Source organism: Rhagoletis zephyria, unplaced genomic scaffold (assembly GCF_001687245.7).
Source record: "Rhagoletis zephyria isolate East Lansing unplaced genomic scaffold, Rhagoletis_zephyria_1.1 Rzeph_scaffold_00232, whole genome shotgun sequence".
NCBI classification, from domain to species: domain Eukaryota; kingdom Metazoa; phylum Arthropoda; class Insecta; order Diptera; family Tephritidae; genus Rhagoletis; species Rhagoletis zephyria.
In genome coordinates this window covers 233,427-253,943 of record NW_016157316.1, presented here as the reverse complement: position 1 = coordinate 253,943, position 20,517 = coordinate 233,427, and the positions used below count along the sequence as shown (strand labels likewise).

At 36.0% G+C, this 20,517-nt stretch overlaps 1 protein-coding gene across 9 annotated transcripts in view; it reads right to left on the bottom strand.

The window, feature by feature from the left end:
- Positions 1 to 20,517, bottom strand: part of LOC108358294 (tRNA-dihydrouridine(16/17) synthase [NAD(P)(+)]-like) — a 329,073-nt gene that overhangs the window by 110,463 nt on the left and 198,093 nt on the right. For 3 of the 9 annotated variants that reach the window (XM_017609529.1, XM_017609527.1, XM_017609528.1), the window contains exon 2: positions 2,050 to 5,653. The exons of 5 other annotated variants lie outside the window; for them this stretch is intronic. In XM_017609529.1, coding sequence (XP_017465018.1) covers positions 2,050 to 5,232 — 3,183 coding nt within the window. In that variant the 5' untranslated portion in view covers positions 5,233 to 5,653. Of the gene's footprint in view, positions 1 to 2,049; positions 5,654 to 20,517 lie in introns of those variants that run through there. One more of the 9 variants, XM_017609536.1, reaches the window with a different exon arrangement.

Below are 20,517 nucleotides of genomic sequence, written 5' to 3'. Positions count from 1 at the left end.
CTGATCATTTATGTATACATTTGTCTATATCTATCTCGATTCGTTTTGGCTGTTACAAACAACCGTTATGTGAACAAAATTAATATACCCTTGTGCACAAGTGCGCTCGGGTATAAAAATGCACTATTTTGCATTATTAAATGAAATAAAGCAAATTTGTGTTATTTCGCATTTAATGTCTGTTGAAAATCTTTGAAATCGGGAAACGACTCCGCGCATCTACAGAAACACGAAAACTGCGATAAATCAATAAACACTAAAGCTAATTACCACTTAGCAGAAAATAAGATTATAATTTTTTGGATAATGGGCGTGGCGCCGCCATGACAAATGTGTAACTTGATAACCGATTTATCAATTTCTACCAAACTCGGTGCACTTAACAACCTTAGGTACGGAAAAGCAATTCGTTGAAAGTTAATCAAATCGGACCGAAATTGCACCCGCTTTCCGTAAATGTAACAGTAAATTTCAGAAATACGGAAACTGATATTTCAATAATTCTTACAACAATCTCTTAACAATAAATTAGACCGCTATAGACTTTCAGGAATTGGCCGTTGCAGCGCCCACTTTATGACTACAAAGGTGTATCTCGGTAACCGCTTTATATATTTCTACCAAACTTGGTTCAATTATGTTATTGAGTCTAACTCAGCATATTATCGAAAACGTTTGAAATCAGAAAAAACACCCCTGCTTATCATGCAAAGATAGTTTAGAGAAAGTTGAAACGACAATATTTGATACCTGTGCCGGGTACGTACAGTATGGGTTCGCCCAAACTTCAACTATTTTCCTTTATAAGTGGTACATACATTTACGGCTTAAAATAGTTTTTTTTTGTTAATGGCAATGAAATAAGACTGTATTAGGTTATTATTAGTTTTAAAACAATAAAGTATATTAAATTAAAAAAAACGAATGGCCTTATTTATAAAAAATAAAGTAGGTTAAAAAGCTTTATAAATTGACGTTTTCATACCGTCGTTTAAAGTACAAAACCGCGAATCAACAAAAGGCAAAACCGCGTATCAAGATAATGCAAAACTGCGTATGTGAGGTTGCATAAATTATAATTATTTTCTAGAGAGTAAAAACACTCATATTTCAAAACGGTTCGCTTTTTTATAAAGGTTAGTATATTTCAGGACGAATGGATAAGGATTGAGTCAAGAGCTTGTATGAGCAAATCCAATTTTTGGCAGCAAATGTCAGTTACGCGATTTTGCAGAATGACGATATGCGGTTTTGTACTTTAAGCGACGATACATTTTTCAATTTAAACAAGTAAGAAAGTCTAAGTTCGAGCGGAGCCGAACATCAAATACCCGGCGCAAGAATTAAATATATGTTTTTCACATTTCCGAAAGCTACCGCTATATGGTAAGCCGGGGTGTATCAATTTTGAGTAAATTAGTAAATTTCGAAATATTGAAGTTTCAAGCATTTCTGAAATTTACCGTTATATGAAAAGAGGCCGTAATTTTACTCCGATGGCGTGGTTACAATCCGATTTCTTCCATTTTCAATACCAACCTACCTTGGATAAATGGAAACCTACATATCAAATTTCGTTGAGATATCTCAATTTTTGCTGGAGTTATCGTGTACACGGACGGACGGACAGACAGACATGGCTTAATCGACTTCTCTATTCATTCTGAGCATTTATGTATACATTTGTCTATATCTATACAAACAACCGTTATGTGAACAAAGTTAATATACCCTTGTGCACAAGTGCGCTCGGGTATAAAAACGTTTTGTAAAGCTACTTAATTTTTTATGAATAAGGCTATAAATCTTTTAACAACAAAAAAATTATGAAAAACAGGTTGATAGAAAATGTGCTAAGTCCAAATAGAACCCATAAGTCTGCAATAGCGTTATTATGAAGAAGAAAACTGCATTTACAGATTAGGAAAATATTAACAACAGAAAAAGTTAGACGGGTTTTTGTCCCTCCTGAAAAAATACAAAAAAAAAGAACTTAGCACGTTTGCACACTAAATTAAACGATATGTATGTTACTTTATAAATAAGTATTTATGTACTGCTGGGGTTAGAACTAACACTATTTTTTGAACTATACGATGAATCCTCTCTAGTCAACTCGGTTGAGTCGCCTAAGCTTCCCGATGCAGCAACAGTTGAGCTGGATGTGACAGTGATGTGACGACCGGGTTGTGGTGATGTTGGGTTAGAAAGTCCCGTTTCGTGTATTGGCGATAAAGTTGGTGAACGCGTGCGCAAGAAATGTTTGCGGCGTTGTCGGCGATACACGTTGCTGAGGGTTGGGAGCCTTTGGGCTGGCGATAAAGTTAACGAACTTCTACCCGGCGAATGGGAGACGAAGCTGAGAGTGTCTGCGAGTTCCACAAGATTTGTAGGACTTGGTATTTTACGACGCGTAGGAGGAGGCAATGCTGGCGGAGTTGTGATTTCTATCGATGTCGTATAAGTCATGGACGTGTCGTCACGTATCACTGATGTAGGCAGGATGGTCTTGATTGCATTGGGCGTTTGACCAGGTGGCGTTGTAAGATTACTGGAGTCACTGTACATACTCTGATCGCTCCACTCAGATGTGGTCGTTGTGGATGAGGGCGGCTGTGGAGAGCTACTATCGTTAAAATGTTTTTGCTGGTGAATAAGATGATGATGACTGTAAACGCCATTGCTGCTGGTTTTTAAATGTAATGGCCGGATTTGATTATGTTTCACTTGGCGTTCGTTGATGCTGCCAACAGCGCCATTACCGCCAGGTTGGCGGCAGCGCATGCGCCTAAAACGACTCAGCATACGCATCATGTGTAGCAGTCGTGGCATCGGCCAGGTACGAGAAATAGGCACTCGAGAGTTCGAATTGAGATTGGCACTACGTGGAGAAGTTGGACGGCTACTGCTTGGACTGTCCCTGTCCCCACTTCCATTCGCTTTTTTTTTGAACTGCACTGATATTTCTGTAGGCTTCATGTTATTTCTGCTTCTGGTGTGTTTATGAGGCACCGCCAATGCAGCGATAAGGTCATTGGGAACATCAGGACTGTCAGGCACATTCGAGCAGCAGTTCCATCTTCGACACCAACTCTGATTTTTCGATATTGACTTCATACAGCAACGTTGATGCCCACTACTCACCCCTTTCGAGCCTTCTAAAATGGTTCTCGGCATTGGACTCAATTCCATGTGACTTTGTGAACTATGGTGAATACCACTTGCTGAACGAGAGCTAACATCTCCGACACGTTTGCTCACTATGGGACTGCGTATTCGAAAAGTGCACAATGTACATTGCTCAGTGTACTGCTGATTTGACCTCCGGCTATGACCGGCCTCTAGGTCACTAACCAATGTGGCTTTGGACGTGGCAGCGCTTACTCGGCGCTCGGTCGCCAGGGCATGAAGTGAAGAATAACAATGGAAGGTCTTATAGTCACTGTCTATTACTTCAGACGTTTCGCTCCCGCCATGCAAATTTCCGTCTCTGCAACTTCCACTATCGCTAATATGTGATATTCCAAACGGCGAGTTTGTAGCATTCTCCTCAAGCAATGAACAAATATAGTAAGTCTTCATAGCGGACTGGTGATATTCTTCGGAATTTACACAGCAGTGCAACTTCGGTGGCGAACTCTCTTCATGCTTCGGAAGCGGATTACGAGCTTCGAAATAATGCATGTCAGCCGTATTTATGGCATTCGGATGTCTTACACTGGAGCAGAAAAAAATTTGGCCGGAATCACTATTATTTTTAGAAGGAGTCAAAGGGAAATGTTGACGACCTTCTTTTGACAGGTTTGAGATCGTTTGTTTTGCTTTATTTTCTTGTGCTTGGCGATGGTTGCGTATATATTCGTAGGTTGTAAGGCCAAGAAAAGAAATGTATATGTGGAAAAAGCAAAGGTGCAGAAGAAGACCAGCAGCGATAGCAGCTAAGAATCCGAGAAATCCAATTAGCACCAGGAATATTGTTTCACTAATACCAGCGATTGTGGCAGCTGACACATTGTTGAAGGAAATATCACCTGCAGCATTCAAAGCCAGCTCTGTGACAGTGAACGTCTGGTTCAAGCTCAACAGCAGTGTTTCGTTCACTGCAATTGACAAACTTACATCCTCAGCGAGTATTGACAAAGTCGCATTACCCGACAGTAAATCGTTATCCAGCATATACTCTGTGACATTGTTAGTGACATTTGCGGTGAAATCAAAGTTGTGTGTAACACTGGCAGCTTCTACATTTGGGTCATAAATCGTATTATCATTGGGGATGAAAAGAACGGCAGTGGGGTTTTCTACCCCACCGCTTTCTCTATTTTCGGCTGTAAGAGGCCAGAAGTTTACCCACTCGGGGTGCACATTATAGAGTACGATTTGGGCTACTACGGCCACAACAATCACCACCGTCGCAATCACTGCACTGACAACGCACATTAGAAATGCCACATAGTTACGCGAACCGATACAGTGATTCAACCATTTACAATGATGATCGAATTTGCCAACGCACTTGTTGCAGACCGAACAGTGTTTCGTACGCGGTGACGAGGTGCGTATGTTACACAAATGGCATCGGCCGTTCTCAATGACATGTGCGTGCTTATTGCGGTCGAACTCCGGCACAATGCGATCGTTACGATGGACACGTTGGAGCTCAAGATCCGCGGGATCAATTAGGAGTGCAGCTAAATGAGAGGCAATGTGCACTACATATAGACCCGAAATAAGACCGTAAAGCAGACCTTGAATTTCAGTTGTGAACGACGGTATCAACACCAAGAACGAGGAAATACCAAAGAGTAACAGTACAAGCCAACCGAAAACCTGTAGCGGATGTAGCGGCAATTGAAAGCCATGCAGACGGCGGCCACGACGATAGTGTATATTGGCGATATTTTCCTGAAATGAAATGCAGCGCGACAAGTCGTAACAGTGGGCGGAAGATCGGATTTGAGTATGCTCTTCGGAGTTGGCGGCTGAGATTGATGCGGATTTTTGGTGAGTGCAGGAATGCTGACGTGTGGCAGTGTCACTAGCAGCTAATTCTGAATTGAATGAAACAGCTTTCAGCGAATCCTCTTTGAGGGAGGATGAATGACACTCGTTGGCGATGCTGCTGGTGCTGATGGTTATGATGTTATCGCTACCATTCAAAGTGGACTCTTGCGTTTTCACAGAACTGTCGTCTATCGCAGAAGTTTTTTGTACATTGACTTGCTTCGGCATGTTTCAAAAACATTTGTTATTGATTCTCGAAGATCAAACGTGGCTTTGTAGTGAAGAATTTGTAGTGGATAACGACGAAGTGTGTTTAGATTACGGAGATGAAGTGAAGAGTTGAAGTAGAGGTATTTACGTAACAGGAGTAAGAGAATCACAGTACCGTGGGGTAAGCAGATGTAAATGGCTGTATGTAATGGAATTATAGTTTAAATAACACGTTATCAATCAGAATTAAATCTTTTTTGAATCACATAGCTGGTTCACAAGTGCCACTAAAAAGTTTTTTGAGGTTTCGATGAACTATTTTGTCTTATTTGTTTGCTGTTTCTTGCATACCGCACTTTTTGCTAACAGCTCAATATATATATATATAAGAGCCCACTTTTCACAATCAGTACCTTATGTCTTTTTGTCTGCCACTCCACTCCACATCAAAAATGAAAACAAAACGGAAACTAAATTATGTAATTGCAATAAAGCAGCTTTCACGAATGTACATTCATGTATGTATGTACAGTGGTCGAACAAATTATAGCCGGACCACATTTTGACAAGTTTTAACATATTCTTTGTTTTGTTATTCAATTTTGATTATTTTTTATAAAAATATAGTTCACTCTTTAACAAAACCCGTGTAAATCCAAGTTTCAAGCTTTGTGCAATATTTAAAAAAACCGAATGTATCGTTCTATTGAAGAAGACGCTTAAAAATATCTCCATTTAACCGTATGGTCAACGACCCTAAATCGATCATCAAACAAATTTGCGAAGTTTTTAAAGTTAACAAATACAAATTGCTAGTGTCCAACCCAAGTGTCCCAAAAATGTACGATTTGCCAAAAGTACAAAAAGAAGGAGAAAAATTGCGGAAAGTTTTTCCAACACATCATCACCGCTAGCACGTGCCGCAAAATAGTTGGTAGCAGAGTTAAAAAAAAATACGGAAATTTCGACGGAGCCAGCGTCGAATATATTAGAATTTGTTAACAAGACCAAAAACATCGTAATTCAAGAAGGCGAAATTTGTGCATCCTTCAACGTAGAGCATTGTTCGCAAGATACCGGTTAATTTAGCTCTAGATTCTCTCATCGAAAATAAACACGCATTTATGACCAGATTCGAAAACGATCTGAAAGCTGAAGGAGTTTTACTAAGAGTTTGGATCAGATACGTCGACGATGTATTGTATCATCAAAAAGAATGAACATCAACACTGCCGTACTGATTTATAATTTGGGTATCTGCATTTTTCTTCGAAAATGAATTATTTACATCGTTGAATTCGTCTTGAAAATACGAATTTACTCATGCAAAAATAGTTTTCAAATTATAAATAACGATAAAGTTATTGTAGTTTTAAATTTTCACGTTTGCAGTATCTACAGCAATTTTCGAGAAATCCTGATATAAAACGTGGGTATTTGCAAAAGCATTGCAGTATCTCACTTTTTCCAGTATTTCAGCCGGAATTGCAGCTTGAATACTGATCAAAAACATTGTAAATACACTGCCGTTTGCAGATACAACGTCGTTTTTTAAAACTATTCTCCCACCATGCAAAACACGAGAAAAAGGCAACAGTCGTCAATGGCAACAATTTGGCGACTCCCCGATTTATTGCCGTGGTGAGAAATCGGCAACTTTATTTCTTTTATATCATTTTAGGAACATGTTTTCAAAAACTCCCAAACTGATGAACTTCGCGTCAACAGGATTCTTCAAAAATATATAATTTATGACCAAGAGAGGATTAAAAATAGTTAATTTCTTTTACGAATTATAAATTTGTGTTCAAAAACAAATGAAATATTAAAAAAGAATAAAATTGTTACAAGAAATTATTATTCATTCGATACGATGGCGATATTGCCGGCAATAAATTTGTTGTTGCTGAGGGCGACAAGTTTTCTTATTTCCGGCAACCAAACTTGTCTGGTGGGCTTGGTCGTTTGAGGAAAACGATCGTTTTTAGAAAAACGTATGTACATACCCACGTTATTTGGCAGTATTGGAGACATTTTTGACGTTACAGAACGACGTATGTAACTTTTAATACAAATTAAATTACAAATAATACAAATAAGATAAATAATACAATTAAAATACATATGTATTACACAGTGCTACAAAAAAGCATAAAGTAGAAATACCTGGGAAGTTATGTATATTTTCTGGTAGGTCTTTTCGAGTAAAAAAAGGAGTGGAATATGAAATTTGCCAAACAACCCCAAAATCTTGATTTACCGTTAAATAACCGGTTTTTCGTACTTTTGCGCAGTTATAAGCCTGTAACTTAGTTCATTATGAACCGGGTTTAAAAAGAAGAAACTTTGGCCTTTCGAACGATATATATGTGAATAAAGAAACCTTAAGAGATCTGTGTGTATTTAGCCAGAAAAAACATTTTTTTTTTTTTTACTTTTTTCACCTTTTTTCAACTTTGGCAAGGTTTTTACGCACCATTTTATAAGAAAACCACACTAGTCCTAAATTTATTGTAAAACTAAATCTAATAACGAGTGTTCATTTTCAAAAATCGGACGAACGTTTACCGAGTCATTAAACTTTTTATGAAAACAAAATTTTGCAAAAATATTATTTTTGACTACACTAATCAAAAATGTTTTCTTGGCCGTTTTTTTCTTAATTAAGCATCATCAGTTTCTCATTGTAGAATATTCCGAAATAATTGTTATACCCAAGCGCACTTGTGCACAAAGTTAAAACCAGCTAAAAAAACAACCTGGTTTTTCGCAACTAGTGAATTGGCTTCTTTAACTAGCTGGAAAACAAGTTGACAAAACCAGATGACTAGTTTCAATTGGGATAGTTTGCTGAAACTTGATTGATATTGATAAACGTGAATAAATTGGTTTCCTCTTGAATTTTTCAAATAAATCGGCTTTGATAGAAGGCAGTTTAATAATAATGTTTCCAAAAAATTCGAGAAGAAAATAACAACGTTTATCGAAACCAACAAATTAATTAAAACCGACTTTTTGAATTAATACGATGGAAAAAACTACAAATTGGTAGGTACCCACGTTCTTCACCAGTAAACTCCGCGCTCTCAGCGCTTTAATACTGCTAAAATGCCGCACTTGCGCAGATACGGCATTTTAACAAGTCTTCTCGAAAATTTTACATTCGAAAGAAAGACGTATCTAGAGTTTTGCATTATTTTTTGCATAAATAAAAAGGGGACATCCGAATCAGTCTAAAACCGTTGTTTTCATTTAGACAAAAAGTATACATTGGACAGTCCCGTTTTGTTTAATTTCTAGGTTTGACTTCGAATGCAGATACCCACATTTTAAATCAGTACGGCAGAACACACACTGGATACAATTTACAGCTAGTACGACAGTATTAAATTTACTTTTGAAACCAAAGACGATCAACATTCAATCTCGTTCGCGGTTTTAAATGTACAAGAATTGAGGATAAACTTGACTTTGCCGTTTATCGTAAACCCACTTCAACCGACTGTTCATATCAACACAAATTTGCGTCATTTCATTTGTTGGTTTATAGTCTTGTCAATTTACCGCCCTCTATTACTAATTACCAAAGGGAATACGAGAAAATTATACATTTAGCAACGAATAATGCTTCGACAAAAATCTCATCGACAAACTTATCTACTAAGGCACTGCAAATATATATAAATATATATATATATAAGGACCGTTTTCTCATCTAACCCTTAGTTTACAGGCCACTTTATCGTCTCGATATACGAGTTTTCGTTTTCTCATCAGCACATTAATTTCTCGAATCGATAAATTGTTGCTAACCCGATGCAACCTTTAAAAATTTGTACCCAACTTTAAATTTGGCTTTGGTTTTGGTTTATGAGTCAGATATAGTAGATATTTCAACCAACGTTTTGGTTTTTGCTGACAGTTGCTCTTGCTCTATATTTGCTTACGTTGATTGCCAACCTTTGAAATTTTATGACGAATGTAGTGAAGTTTCACTCTCGGAAATGTAGTGGAATAACAAATTTATTTTTACCGGTAAGATAAGAAAACCAAAACACTTTAGAGTGAGGAACAATTTATCTGCCCTGTTAGTAAAGGCAACTTTACTGCTTACATTGGAAAATGGCCCTAAATGGAACATAAACTTTAGAGTACAGTATATTTTGCTTTGCTGCCATTATGCTTAAGTGCACATTTAAGATACCTACCCCAAAATGCGCATCAGAGGCATTATTTTTAACATTTATAAGGAAACTGCACCGATAGATGCATTAAACATACCTGCACATTGGCAATACCTGGTTTAAAAATTGTGCAACTAGTATCAATTATCACTGGCCGTACAATTACCTAATTTTGCAAGCTTTTATTTATTTTCCTCATCTCACAGAACAACGAAAATGGCTATAAATTTATGTAGCTATATAGATAATTAGATACCATTCGGTAAAAATTTCGCTTGCAGTAACGTGGTAAGTGCTCCTCCATTATTTGCTTTCATAGGGATCCGGATACCTTCCTCATTGCCTTTTTCGGTTAAGTGCACAAGTTTTTCGTGCAAAGGGGGATATGCAGCCAAGCAAAATATACTGTACTTAAAAAGGTAGGAACAAAAACAAGAAAATCCCCGTAGCGAATGTCATGCATTAGTCACTTAAGAGTCTTGTACGGAAAAGTTCCGTCTTAAATGACTTTGGGCTCCGTTTGTATGAAGTCGTTCATGACTTTTTCATATAAATGGTAATTTCGTCGTTGATGTCATCTGCATGACTTTGCCATGCAGTGATCATTGANATGGAACATAAACTTTAGAGTACAGTATATTTTGCTTTGCTGCCATTATGCTTAAGTGCACATTTAAGATACCTACCCCAAAATGCGCATCAGAGGCATTATTTTTAACATTTATAAGGAAACTGCACCGATAGATGCATTAAACATACCTGCACATTGGCAATACCTGGTTTAAAAATTGTGCAACTAGTATCAATTATCACTGGCCGTACAATTACCTAATTTTGCAAGCTTTTATTTATTTTCCTCATCTCACAGAACAACGAAAATGGCTATAAATTTATGTAGCTATATAGATAATTAGATACCATTCGGTAAAAATTTCGCTTGCAGTAACGTGGTAAGTGCTCCTCCATTATTTGCTTTCATAGGGATCCGGATACCTTCCTCATTGCCTTTTTCGGTTAAGTGCACAAGTTTTTCGTGCAAAGGGGGATATGCAGCCAAGCAAAATATACTGTACTTAAAAAGGTAGGAACAAAAACAAGAAAATCCCCGTAGCGAATGTCATGCATTAGTCACTTAAGAGTCTTGTACGGAAAAGTTCCGTCTTAAATGACTTTGGGCTCCGTTTGTATGAAGTCGTTCATGACTTTTTCATATAAATGGTAATTTCGTCGTTGATGTCATCTGCATGACTTTGCCATGCAGTGATCATTGATGACATTAAGGCGACAATGTCCTGCAATGAACTTTTTATAAGTGACCGCTGCAAGACATTTTCTGTTATAAGTCTTTGATAGGAGTACACCTGCATGACATTATCACCAGTGTCATTGTCAGCTATACATATGTCGTTTAGGATTCACAGCAAGTGCGACGATGTCACTAAATCCTCATTAGTGACGATGTCACCGGTGACCATTTTCGCTACTGGGATCATAAATTTGAGGTACTAAGCAATGTTAGTTAACAGTGCTCTGCCACATAAAACACTGTTCCTCTTTTCCAGAGTACTTGAGTATGTTGATTTCATTCAGTAGTATTTGAAAACTTCATAGGAAGTATAGGAATATTTATGAAGTTTTTTCTTTTAAACCCCGTAGCAAATATCATGCATTAGTCACTAAAGTGTCTTTTACGGCAATGTTACGTCTTAAATGACTTTGGGCTCCATTTATATGGAAGTCGTTCATGACTTTTTCATAGAAATGGTATTTTGGTCGTTGATGTCCTCTGCATGACTTTGTCCTGCAGTGATCATTAATGGCTTTCAAGCGACAGTATCCTGCAATGGACATTGGTGACTTTCAACTGACAGTATCCTACAATGGTCATTGGTGACATTAAATTGATATTATTGCACAATGGACATTGATGGCATACAACCGACAACAAAGCAGTCAAAATTCATTGCAGTTCATTTATTTATATGTTATTTTTTTTTTTTTAATTACATATGTAGTTAATGTGTTAAACGTTAAATTTATTTTTATTTTTTTCTTGCTGATTTAAAATCTATTATATTTTAAGGCGTCCACCAAAATATTTCCGAAAAATATTAAGATTTAAGTGAGCTGGACCGATTTGAAAATACCTCCAAAAATGGAGTTTTTCATGAATAAAAATAGTTTCTTAAAGATTTTTTTTGAAAAAATCCGCTCAAATGACAAAACGGGTTAAGCTTAAAAAATTTGCATGAAAATATTTAAAAAAAATTAACAAAAAAATTTAAACGGAATCGTAATGATGAGATTTTTGATGCTGTTTTTTAACTTTTTTCAAAGATTGGTATAAGAAGAACTTGAATAACTGAACCTAAGCTCTTCCGATTTAGACTTAAGAGGTGTAATTGGAAAGGTATTTTCTCACCCTTTTTGTTTCTTTGATAATAAACTATGTCGACGATGAAGGAGAGCGAGGTGGCAACCTCATTTTATTCGACTAGTTTCTAAGATTCATCTAAACAAAAATCCTCCACAAAAATTGTTTTTGTATAAACTCGCTGAAGTTAACTATTGAATTATGAACTGAGATGAAAAAAAGCTACAATGATAATATAAGCGCGACCGTCTTACAGAACAGACGTGCCTTTGAGTCACTTTAAGTCAACTCCACTTTTATAATCAACTCGATTTATTTATATTATTTCGTACATTTGTACCTCTGTATTTTGAATTCATTAAATATTTTATCTAAAACCAATCCAACTCTTTTAGTCTTCGTTCCGACTTAAATCTCCCTTTAATATAGCGATGCTATATTAAACATGGTCCGTACGCCGTCAAGTAATAAAAAAGAATCGGCATAAAAATCAAAGCGATGTTATCGTACTCGATAAGCACAAAAACCAGTTTTACATAACGAGCCGGTCGCAAAAAACTAAATAAAAACGCGCTTATTTCATGAAATTACGTACTAAAATCAAAACATTCGAACTGAAAAAAAAAACAAAAAATGGTGTGAACGAAGAACTTTTAAGTTGTTAAAAGATACACTTGTGCATTTATAAAATCTAAAAAACGAAGTGAAAAACACATGTTCATGTGATAAACTGAAAATTGCCACTTTAGGGAAAACGCTTTAACTCAAAAACAAAAGTATTGTTAAAAGTTGAACAAATATTACAGACTAAAATTGCGAAAATAAGTAAAAACAAAATTTATTAAAAGATTCTAAAACCAAAGAATCAAAAACCCAAAACTAAAAAGAAGCGGACTAGAAGAGAGAAGACTTGAACCCCGGAGTACGTGGAAGTGGAGCTTCAGGAACTTTGCAGCCAGCTTAGAGCAAACACATTCCCAAGGAAAAGACTCTGCCCAAACACTTACTCGGAAAATGAAATATTTGGTAACTGTAAAGAAAATGGCACAGTAAGTAGCGTTCCAAATTTTTTACCAAATTACAGCGAACTTTGTAGAAATCTTTCGCAAAATTTTCCCGCCCTTTTTGCATATAAATGGGAATCAGTTAATTCCATATACATATGTATGTATGTACATATGCATATATATAGCGCACCGTAATCGAAAGAAAAAACTGTATTGGCGAAATTTGGTAATAAACATACATATATCCCATAAAATTGGCGGAAATTTGCACATTATATAAGAAATAGCAGTGCTTATTATTACAACGCTTTTATCAACTTGCAATGTTGTATGTCCAGACTATAAATAGAGCAAAGGTATTTATGGCAAACCTAGTCTAGATATCAACCTCGTCGTAGGTATCATATCAAAGACATACAATTAGAAACCCTCTAGAGATAGATGTCGCCTCGCCAGAAGAAGTTAAAAATATGCACTACATACGCTACAGCGGAAATGGACGACACGCCATTTCTTTAAATGAAATTAATTGCTGCTATATGAATTGATGTACATATGTAGGCATATACTAAATGTGAGCAAACAACATTGTGCTTGCATAGTCTTCTGTTCTCTTTCACTGCAAGTTGAATTATTTTAATATCTATTGCAAAATGTTCTACAGACAAGACTAAAAAGTAGAAAATAAATAAAATAAAATAAAACTTTTTTATATACAACGCTTTTATAAATGGACTAAAAAGTAGAAAATAATATTTCTCAGTCCCACAGAATTTGTTTTGATAACTTTTGATTTTGAAATTTNATTGAAGAGTAATATATGTATGTATGTAGGTATATTAATAACGACCGCTTAAAATCGTTCTCAAATTTGTACTTTCGCTGTAGAAATTTTAAGTCTATGATATGTATGTAGTTTGAATATTGTCAATTAAATCTAATGCTTTGTATTGCATGCGCTCCACGTTTTTCGTTTTCAATCTCATAAATTGTTTATAATGACTTTTGCTGAAATTTCAAAATCAAAAGTTATCAAAACAAATTCTATGGGACTGAGATATATTATTATTATTACAACGCTTTTATCAACTTGCAATGTTGTATATCCAGACCGCTTTGAATGTTGTATGTCCAGACCACCATTTATACTAGCTGCATTTTTTTGTAAGCGAGCGACAAAAGAACGCTCAACTCGGGTAAAATTTCCTTTTAGCTACTTAAGCAACCCTGTTGGTAGCTGGCAAGAAAATGTGATTAGTTTAACGGGATTTAGATACAAAAATCAATTTAAATGAGTAATTATGCGAGGAATTTGCGTAATATATATACTCTCTCTTTTTAAATGCCTACAAACTTACTGCAGTGTGCACAGGGCACTGGCCCGTTGGGCTACATGCCGAAAGGATAGGACTGCCCTTCAATAGGTTCTGCCGCAGCTGCGATGACCCGGGCTCAAAAGAGACAGTCGAACACTTGCTGTGCGAGTGTCCAGCCCTCGCAAGGATGATGCTAAAGACACTCGGCAAATCATTCCTGCAGAATATTTCAGAGTGCAGCTGCCTCTCTCTGTATGACGTACTGAAATTTATTAAAGCCGTAGGTTGCACGAGTTGGGGAATCAAAATGGCAAACTTGCTAATTGCTTGTCACCTGAGTAACAATCCACTTAAACCAACCAACCATACTCTTTTAAAATATAAGTCACGTATAAAAGGAAGCAAAAATTTCCCTCTCCACTTTCCCATTAACAATTCACAACAAAGCAGTTTTTTCACTTGCCAACACTAGCCTTCAGGTCGCATATTTTTTAACCGACCTGGCTGAGCTCGGATAAATAGCCGAGTCTGTGTTGTTGCTTTGCGTGTATTTCGTCATTTAAGCGAGTGTTCTTTTGTAGCTCGGTTGCAAAAGAATGCACCTACTATAAATGTAGCAAAGCTATTTATGGAAAATTCTAGATATCAACCTAGTCTAGACATCAACCTCGTTGTAGGCATCATATCAAGGAGATACAATTAGAAGACTCTAGATGTCGCCCCGCCAGAAGAAGTTAAATATTGCGCCTAAATGTATGCACTATTTATATACGTCACAGAGGAAATGGACGACACGCCATTTCTTTAAATGAAATAAACTGCTGCTATATGTATGTAAATAATGTTTTTTTTTTAAATTTAGTACTTGAATTTAAAAATTGGAATTGGGTTAAAGCCTGTTTCTTAAAGTGTCGTAAATCAAACCTGCGCCACTAGATAACTACTCGCTCAAGGCGAATAACTTGAAAAACTTGAAACTTGACAAAATTATAAATTCTCTCCAGTAACTCCTTTCTGAGAATTAAAATGAAATGAGCATCGGCGCTGCAAATGTTGGAGGATACAGCCTTTCATCTTCATAATCTAGCATCATAAAAATATCGTTGTTTAAACTCCGTTATTTTCCATAGAATTCTTCATTATAATTATTTTGGTTGTTTCAGAATTTAGAGAACCTGTAACATCATCAGCGATTTTCGACCTTAGTTTTTGTAATTCATTTTTAGTATTTTCTTCTGTGACTGGTTTGAAAAATGTGTGCTTATAGTGAGGTTGTAAATAGGTGGATATGGTAAATAAAATGTGATTTTATGGGAATGAAAATTTCGAAGAAAATTCTGTTTGAAAGTCGTGGCTGCCAGCCGAATTAGTTAAAAATCTTGTTATTTTGTTAAAAATTAACCCCGTTTTTCAATTATTGGAATCACGGATGAAGGTCTCAGATCCGCTTAGTTCCCGGGTGACTTCTTGAAATGGATCACCTGTAATAAATAGCTTCTAATTAGTTTTTTTTTATTAGCTGAGATCGACTTTTCCTAATTGCTTGGCTGTCAACTTCTTCACATTCCACTTTACTTTTATTTCGCTTCGTGCAAATTTTGACAATTATCACAAAATTAATATAAATGTTGTTGTTTTCGAGCACACAGAAGAGTATTTGCGTAGTAAAAACAGTGTTTTTCTGCTAAGTAATAAAAGAAAACACGGAACTTAATCATAATAAGCCGTTTTATGACAAAAAAATGTGGTTAAACGAGCGACGCATGCCGTTTAACCGTCGCAACCATGAACTATTTTTAAAACTGAATTGCTTTAGAATTGTTATCTACTTATATATTGTATCTTTTGCCTTTGAATTATCTAACGTGTATCTACGTACATATTGCATCTTTAGCCTTTGAATTCCTTAACTTGTATCTACCTACATACATATTGTATAATTTGCCTTTGAATTGCCTAACTTGAAAAAAACATTGTAATTAGTGAATACCATGAATTGTAAAATTTGAAGTATTTTATGAGTTTGCGTAGTTGGCGACGCGCGTAGGTAAAGCAGCGCGCAGCTGACATTTTAGGTTGACAAAATGTCAACAAAAGAAAAAAAAGTAGATACACACACAAAATTTTCACTTAGCATCCGAGCGGTCGCATGTATTTTTTCGAGTTGCAAATCATTCTCTTTGAAATAAATTCAAGTATTCATTTGTAAGCACGTGCGTTTTTCCTTTATAAATCGCGATTTAGCGAAAATAGTCGCGTGAGATCTTTTAAGTTTTTTTGTTTAAAAAGAAGAGCCGCCTCCGGCAGCGGTAGCAATCGTGCCACCAGACTTGTGTCCACCTTGAGGGGAGCAGCCAAACCAGCAGCAGTGCACCAGCTCCAGGTTCAACGCCGAATCCGTCGCCACCACCGCAGGGGCCACCACCGCGCCACTTCGCTTTCGTCCATCGTCACCAGCAGCCACCGTGTCCACCGCCGCTTGTACAACAGCAGCGTGAGAAATCCCACACGCAACAAGGCGTGTGCCTANGTCCACCGCCGCTTGTACAACAGCAGCGTGAGAAATCCCACACGCATCAAGGCGTGTGCCTAAAATGATTACACTTATGTAGAAAAAAACTAGCGATGCATCCAGTTTTTTAATGTTCGATAGTTACATAATTCTTACCTAATGAAAGGTTATCTTTTACCGCGCAAATTGTCGATTCTCGTTATAGCTATGTAGACGTTGACCATTTCCGCTGGAAATAGCTATCTAAGTATCTTACTCTTTGATTTTAAATTACAAAAGAGGGGGGGTTTAGGGGGACAGTTTGAACGTAGCATCTCCACAGGCAAAGGATATTAGCTAAAATTTTTATTTTGTTTGCCAGATATACGTTTCATCAGTGCACTTGCACAATATTCGCAAAAGCTCCGCATTGATTATTGCGAATGCGAATGCGAATGTTAAAATGAATGCGGAAGCTCCTCGGTTGCGAATGCGATTGCGAATATTCACAACAACCCTGGTGTGTACATATGGGGGTTTCCTGCGTTGCGGACGTTCCGTTTGGATACACTTTTTTCATTATAAAAACTATAGTGGGCTCTGAATGAACACAAATTTTTTGTCATGAGTAGTCATCATCAATACCTATTTGAAATCAATAAAAATATTTTCCACAAATGTTATATGGCAAGTGTATAGCGACTAAAAGTTCCCGTTCGGACGTTCCCAAAATGGAACTCGTATCGAAGATGACTGATGATTTTTGCTAAATTCTGCGAATCTGTTAACGGTACAAAAACAATATGTATGAATGGTCGTCAGAATAATAAGCAGCCATAACCATTGCGTCAACTTAAACTTCCTAACGATGTTTAGTAGCTGCCAAAAACTATTCGAAGTTGTTCGGACGTTCCCGTTCGGATGTTCCGATTTTTTTCCAATGGATACAATTTTTTCTTTAAGAATTGAAACACACTCGTTTTTTAATGCAAATATGAGGTTTTATCGTAAACAAATCTACATCTATATGAAGGCCTTAATTAACGTTCATTGAAGTCATTTCTTCGTACAAGCAGACGTACATATCGACGCCTCTAAACCATACTATGCTAAGTCCGACTAAGTCTAAGCTGACATAGCATAGTATGGTTTGTATTGAAATATGGCTTACCCCATTTAAATCCAAATATGAAGCTGTGTACGAAAATTATGAAAAATCTTCAAAGCAAACTTTTTAAAACGAATTTCTAAAAAAAAATCAGGTAGGCAATTTTATAGTCCATTCAGTTTTAGTACAATAATGTGCAAATTTCAAATGTATAAATAATTCTCAAAAATCATCGCGAATTTTTAGACATTTGAAATTTGCACATTATTATACTAAAACTGAATGGACTATGAAACTACATACATACGTGATTTTTTTAGAAATTCTTGAAAAAAGCTTTGCAATTTTGCTAAAACTTTGCAGATTTTTCATAATTTTCGTACACAGTTTCATACTTGGATTTACATGGGGTTTGCTAAAACATATTTTAATACCAAATTAACAAAAATATATTGCAAATACTAACAAAAAAAAAACCGTATACTCAAGTTTCTGATTAACAATACCTACATATAACAATATGAACAAAAGTTATTTGAAGCGTTCGGACGTTCCGATTTTCAATATACTTACAATCGATAATCCTATAACTTTCCGAAAAAAATTTTATGCTACTGGCAAGAGTAACCAAAACTAGCTTTTTTATTAAAAATTTGACAAATGAAGTAAACGCTACTACTCTTTTTTTTACATGTAAAGTATATTTTGCGTCCGAACGCTTGAAAAAAAAGCACAATTTGTAATTTAACTTTGGACCATTCCTAATATATTTTTACGTTGTACGTTTTTGTTGTAAGGCTTACAGAACATAAGCTGTACTAAATTTTCGTATAGATTGCAAATTCTTTTTAATCGTGTGCTACAATTATGAAGGTATGGTTTCTCCGAAAAAAATAAAAATTAAGTGTAGTTGGAAAACCCAAATATCTTTAAATGGAATGGACCAATTAGTACAACATTTTGGTGGATGAAAGACAAAATATATAGTTATCGATTGGCATCTATAAACTTTGTCCAAGCAAAATTCTATTTTTTTGGTCTTGGTTGACACTTTTGAGGAAACACCCATATGTATTAAACTCCTGCGCAATTCCATTTAAACGGCCTAACAACACATCCAATCGCCGCGCAAATACTTTCCCTCCTTTACTCTCATCGTTCGGGTCAAGTGTGAGTAAGCATAAACCAGTTTCTGCAAGCGTACGTAAACTACCGATCAATAGCAAGACACGTAGAGTATTTACTTTGCCTTCCGCAACTACTGCGAGTAAAAGGTATTTGACAGTAGAGTACTCTACTGGTAGTACTTGAGTATTTTCGAAGAAAACATACATTTGTGGCAAGAATGATAGAAGAATTTTCTGGATCGCGCATTTGTGGTATCTGAAAAAAACTAAGGACAGGAATGTAGTGGAGCGATGAAGAGAGCGACGAGCAAAACGTACTTTCAACTAAAATGCTGATATACATACCTAAGTACATATGTATGTATGTGCATAGATACGTATGTGCATAGATACGTATGTGCATAGAACATACATATATAACTGTCCGCATATATTTTTTCTCGTCGCTTCACTGCAGCAAAACTAAGTTGTGGCGAAACCCCTGACGATATGCGTACAATTGAAACCATGGGTTTGAAGATAGCGCAAATTGATGTCAATTTCATATTAAATATATTTATGTATGCATGCACATATGTACATATGTAAAAATGTAGTTTCGATTTAAAAAAATCGGATAAAGTTTTTCTTTCGCCATTCATACACCTCTAATTTTAGTATTTATTAAAAAAACTCTCAATAAAATTCGAAAACTATCTCTTCCATTTGGTTTTACTCAATACCAATTTGAGCTGTCGCACAGTGTTATCAAAAAAAAAGGCTATCAATGGGTAGGTTCAGAAGGCGAAGCAGTTGAGCGCAACCGTTGCTAAAAAAAAANAAAATTCGAAAACTATCTCTTCCATTTGGTTTTACTCAATACCAATTTGAGCTGTCGCACAGTGTTATCAAAAAAAAAGGCTATCAATGGGTAGGTTCAGAAGGCGAAGCAGTTGAGCGCAACCGTTGCTAAAAAAAAAATCAGTGATCGTTATGCGTCTTCTGAACGACTTCATACATTAGCTGTCAAATTCAACTCTCAAAGGTACACACCAACATGTTGTCTCAAATGATCAGAAAAATATTACGATCATCTAACACGCAACTATTCAGTTGATCAGAAGTACGCAACAACGCGTTCAGAAGGTGCAATCGCACCAGTTACTGAGCTGTTTCGCCTTCTGAACGTGCCAAATGAAAATTCGTTTCTCTTGAAATCAAGTTATATGGCTGCGTATGTATGTACATATGTATGTACATATTTTGAATTATTTTTTATTTGTAAAGGCTCTCAAGAAAAACTAAAAATTCATATAAAATTACGCACAATAAATGGAAAATAAATTTTCTTCTATAAAAAATTTCTTAAATCAGTATGCAGCTCTTAAGGAAAAAATGCTCGTACATCTCGTCGCTGCCATGTCCAACTATCGAATGTGAAAATCGGCACTTTTCAAAATTTTGATTTACCACTAATAATTTTATTTCGTATAGCAGCATTGCGTAACTTGTTGTTTTTGACAACTTATTTGTTGGTTAATGACTGCAAATAGTTTTATAGAAAATTAGAGACGAGAAATAATACTTTCATAAAAATTTAAGTACATACATAGATTTAAAAAGCTGCTTGAATACAAAAGTTTTACGAAAATGTCACATTAAACAACTGTCTAAATCTACGTTATTTTTTATAAATAAGGCCGTAAACATTTCCTTA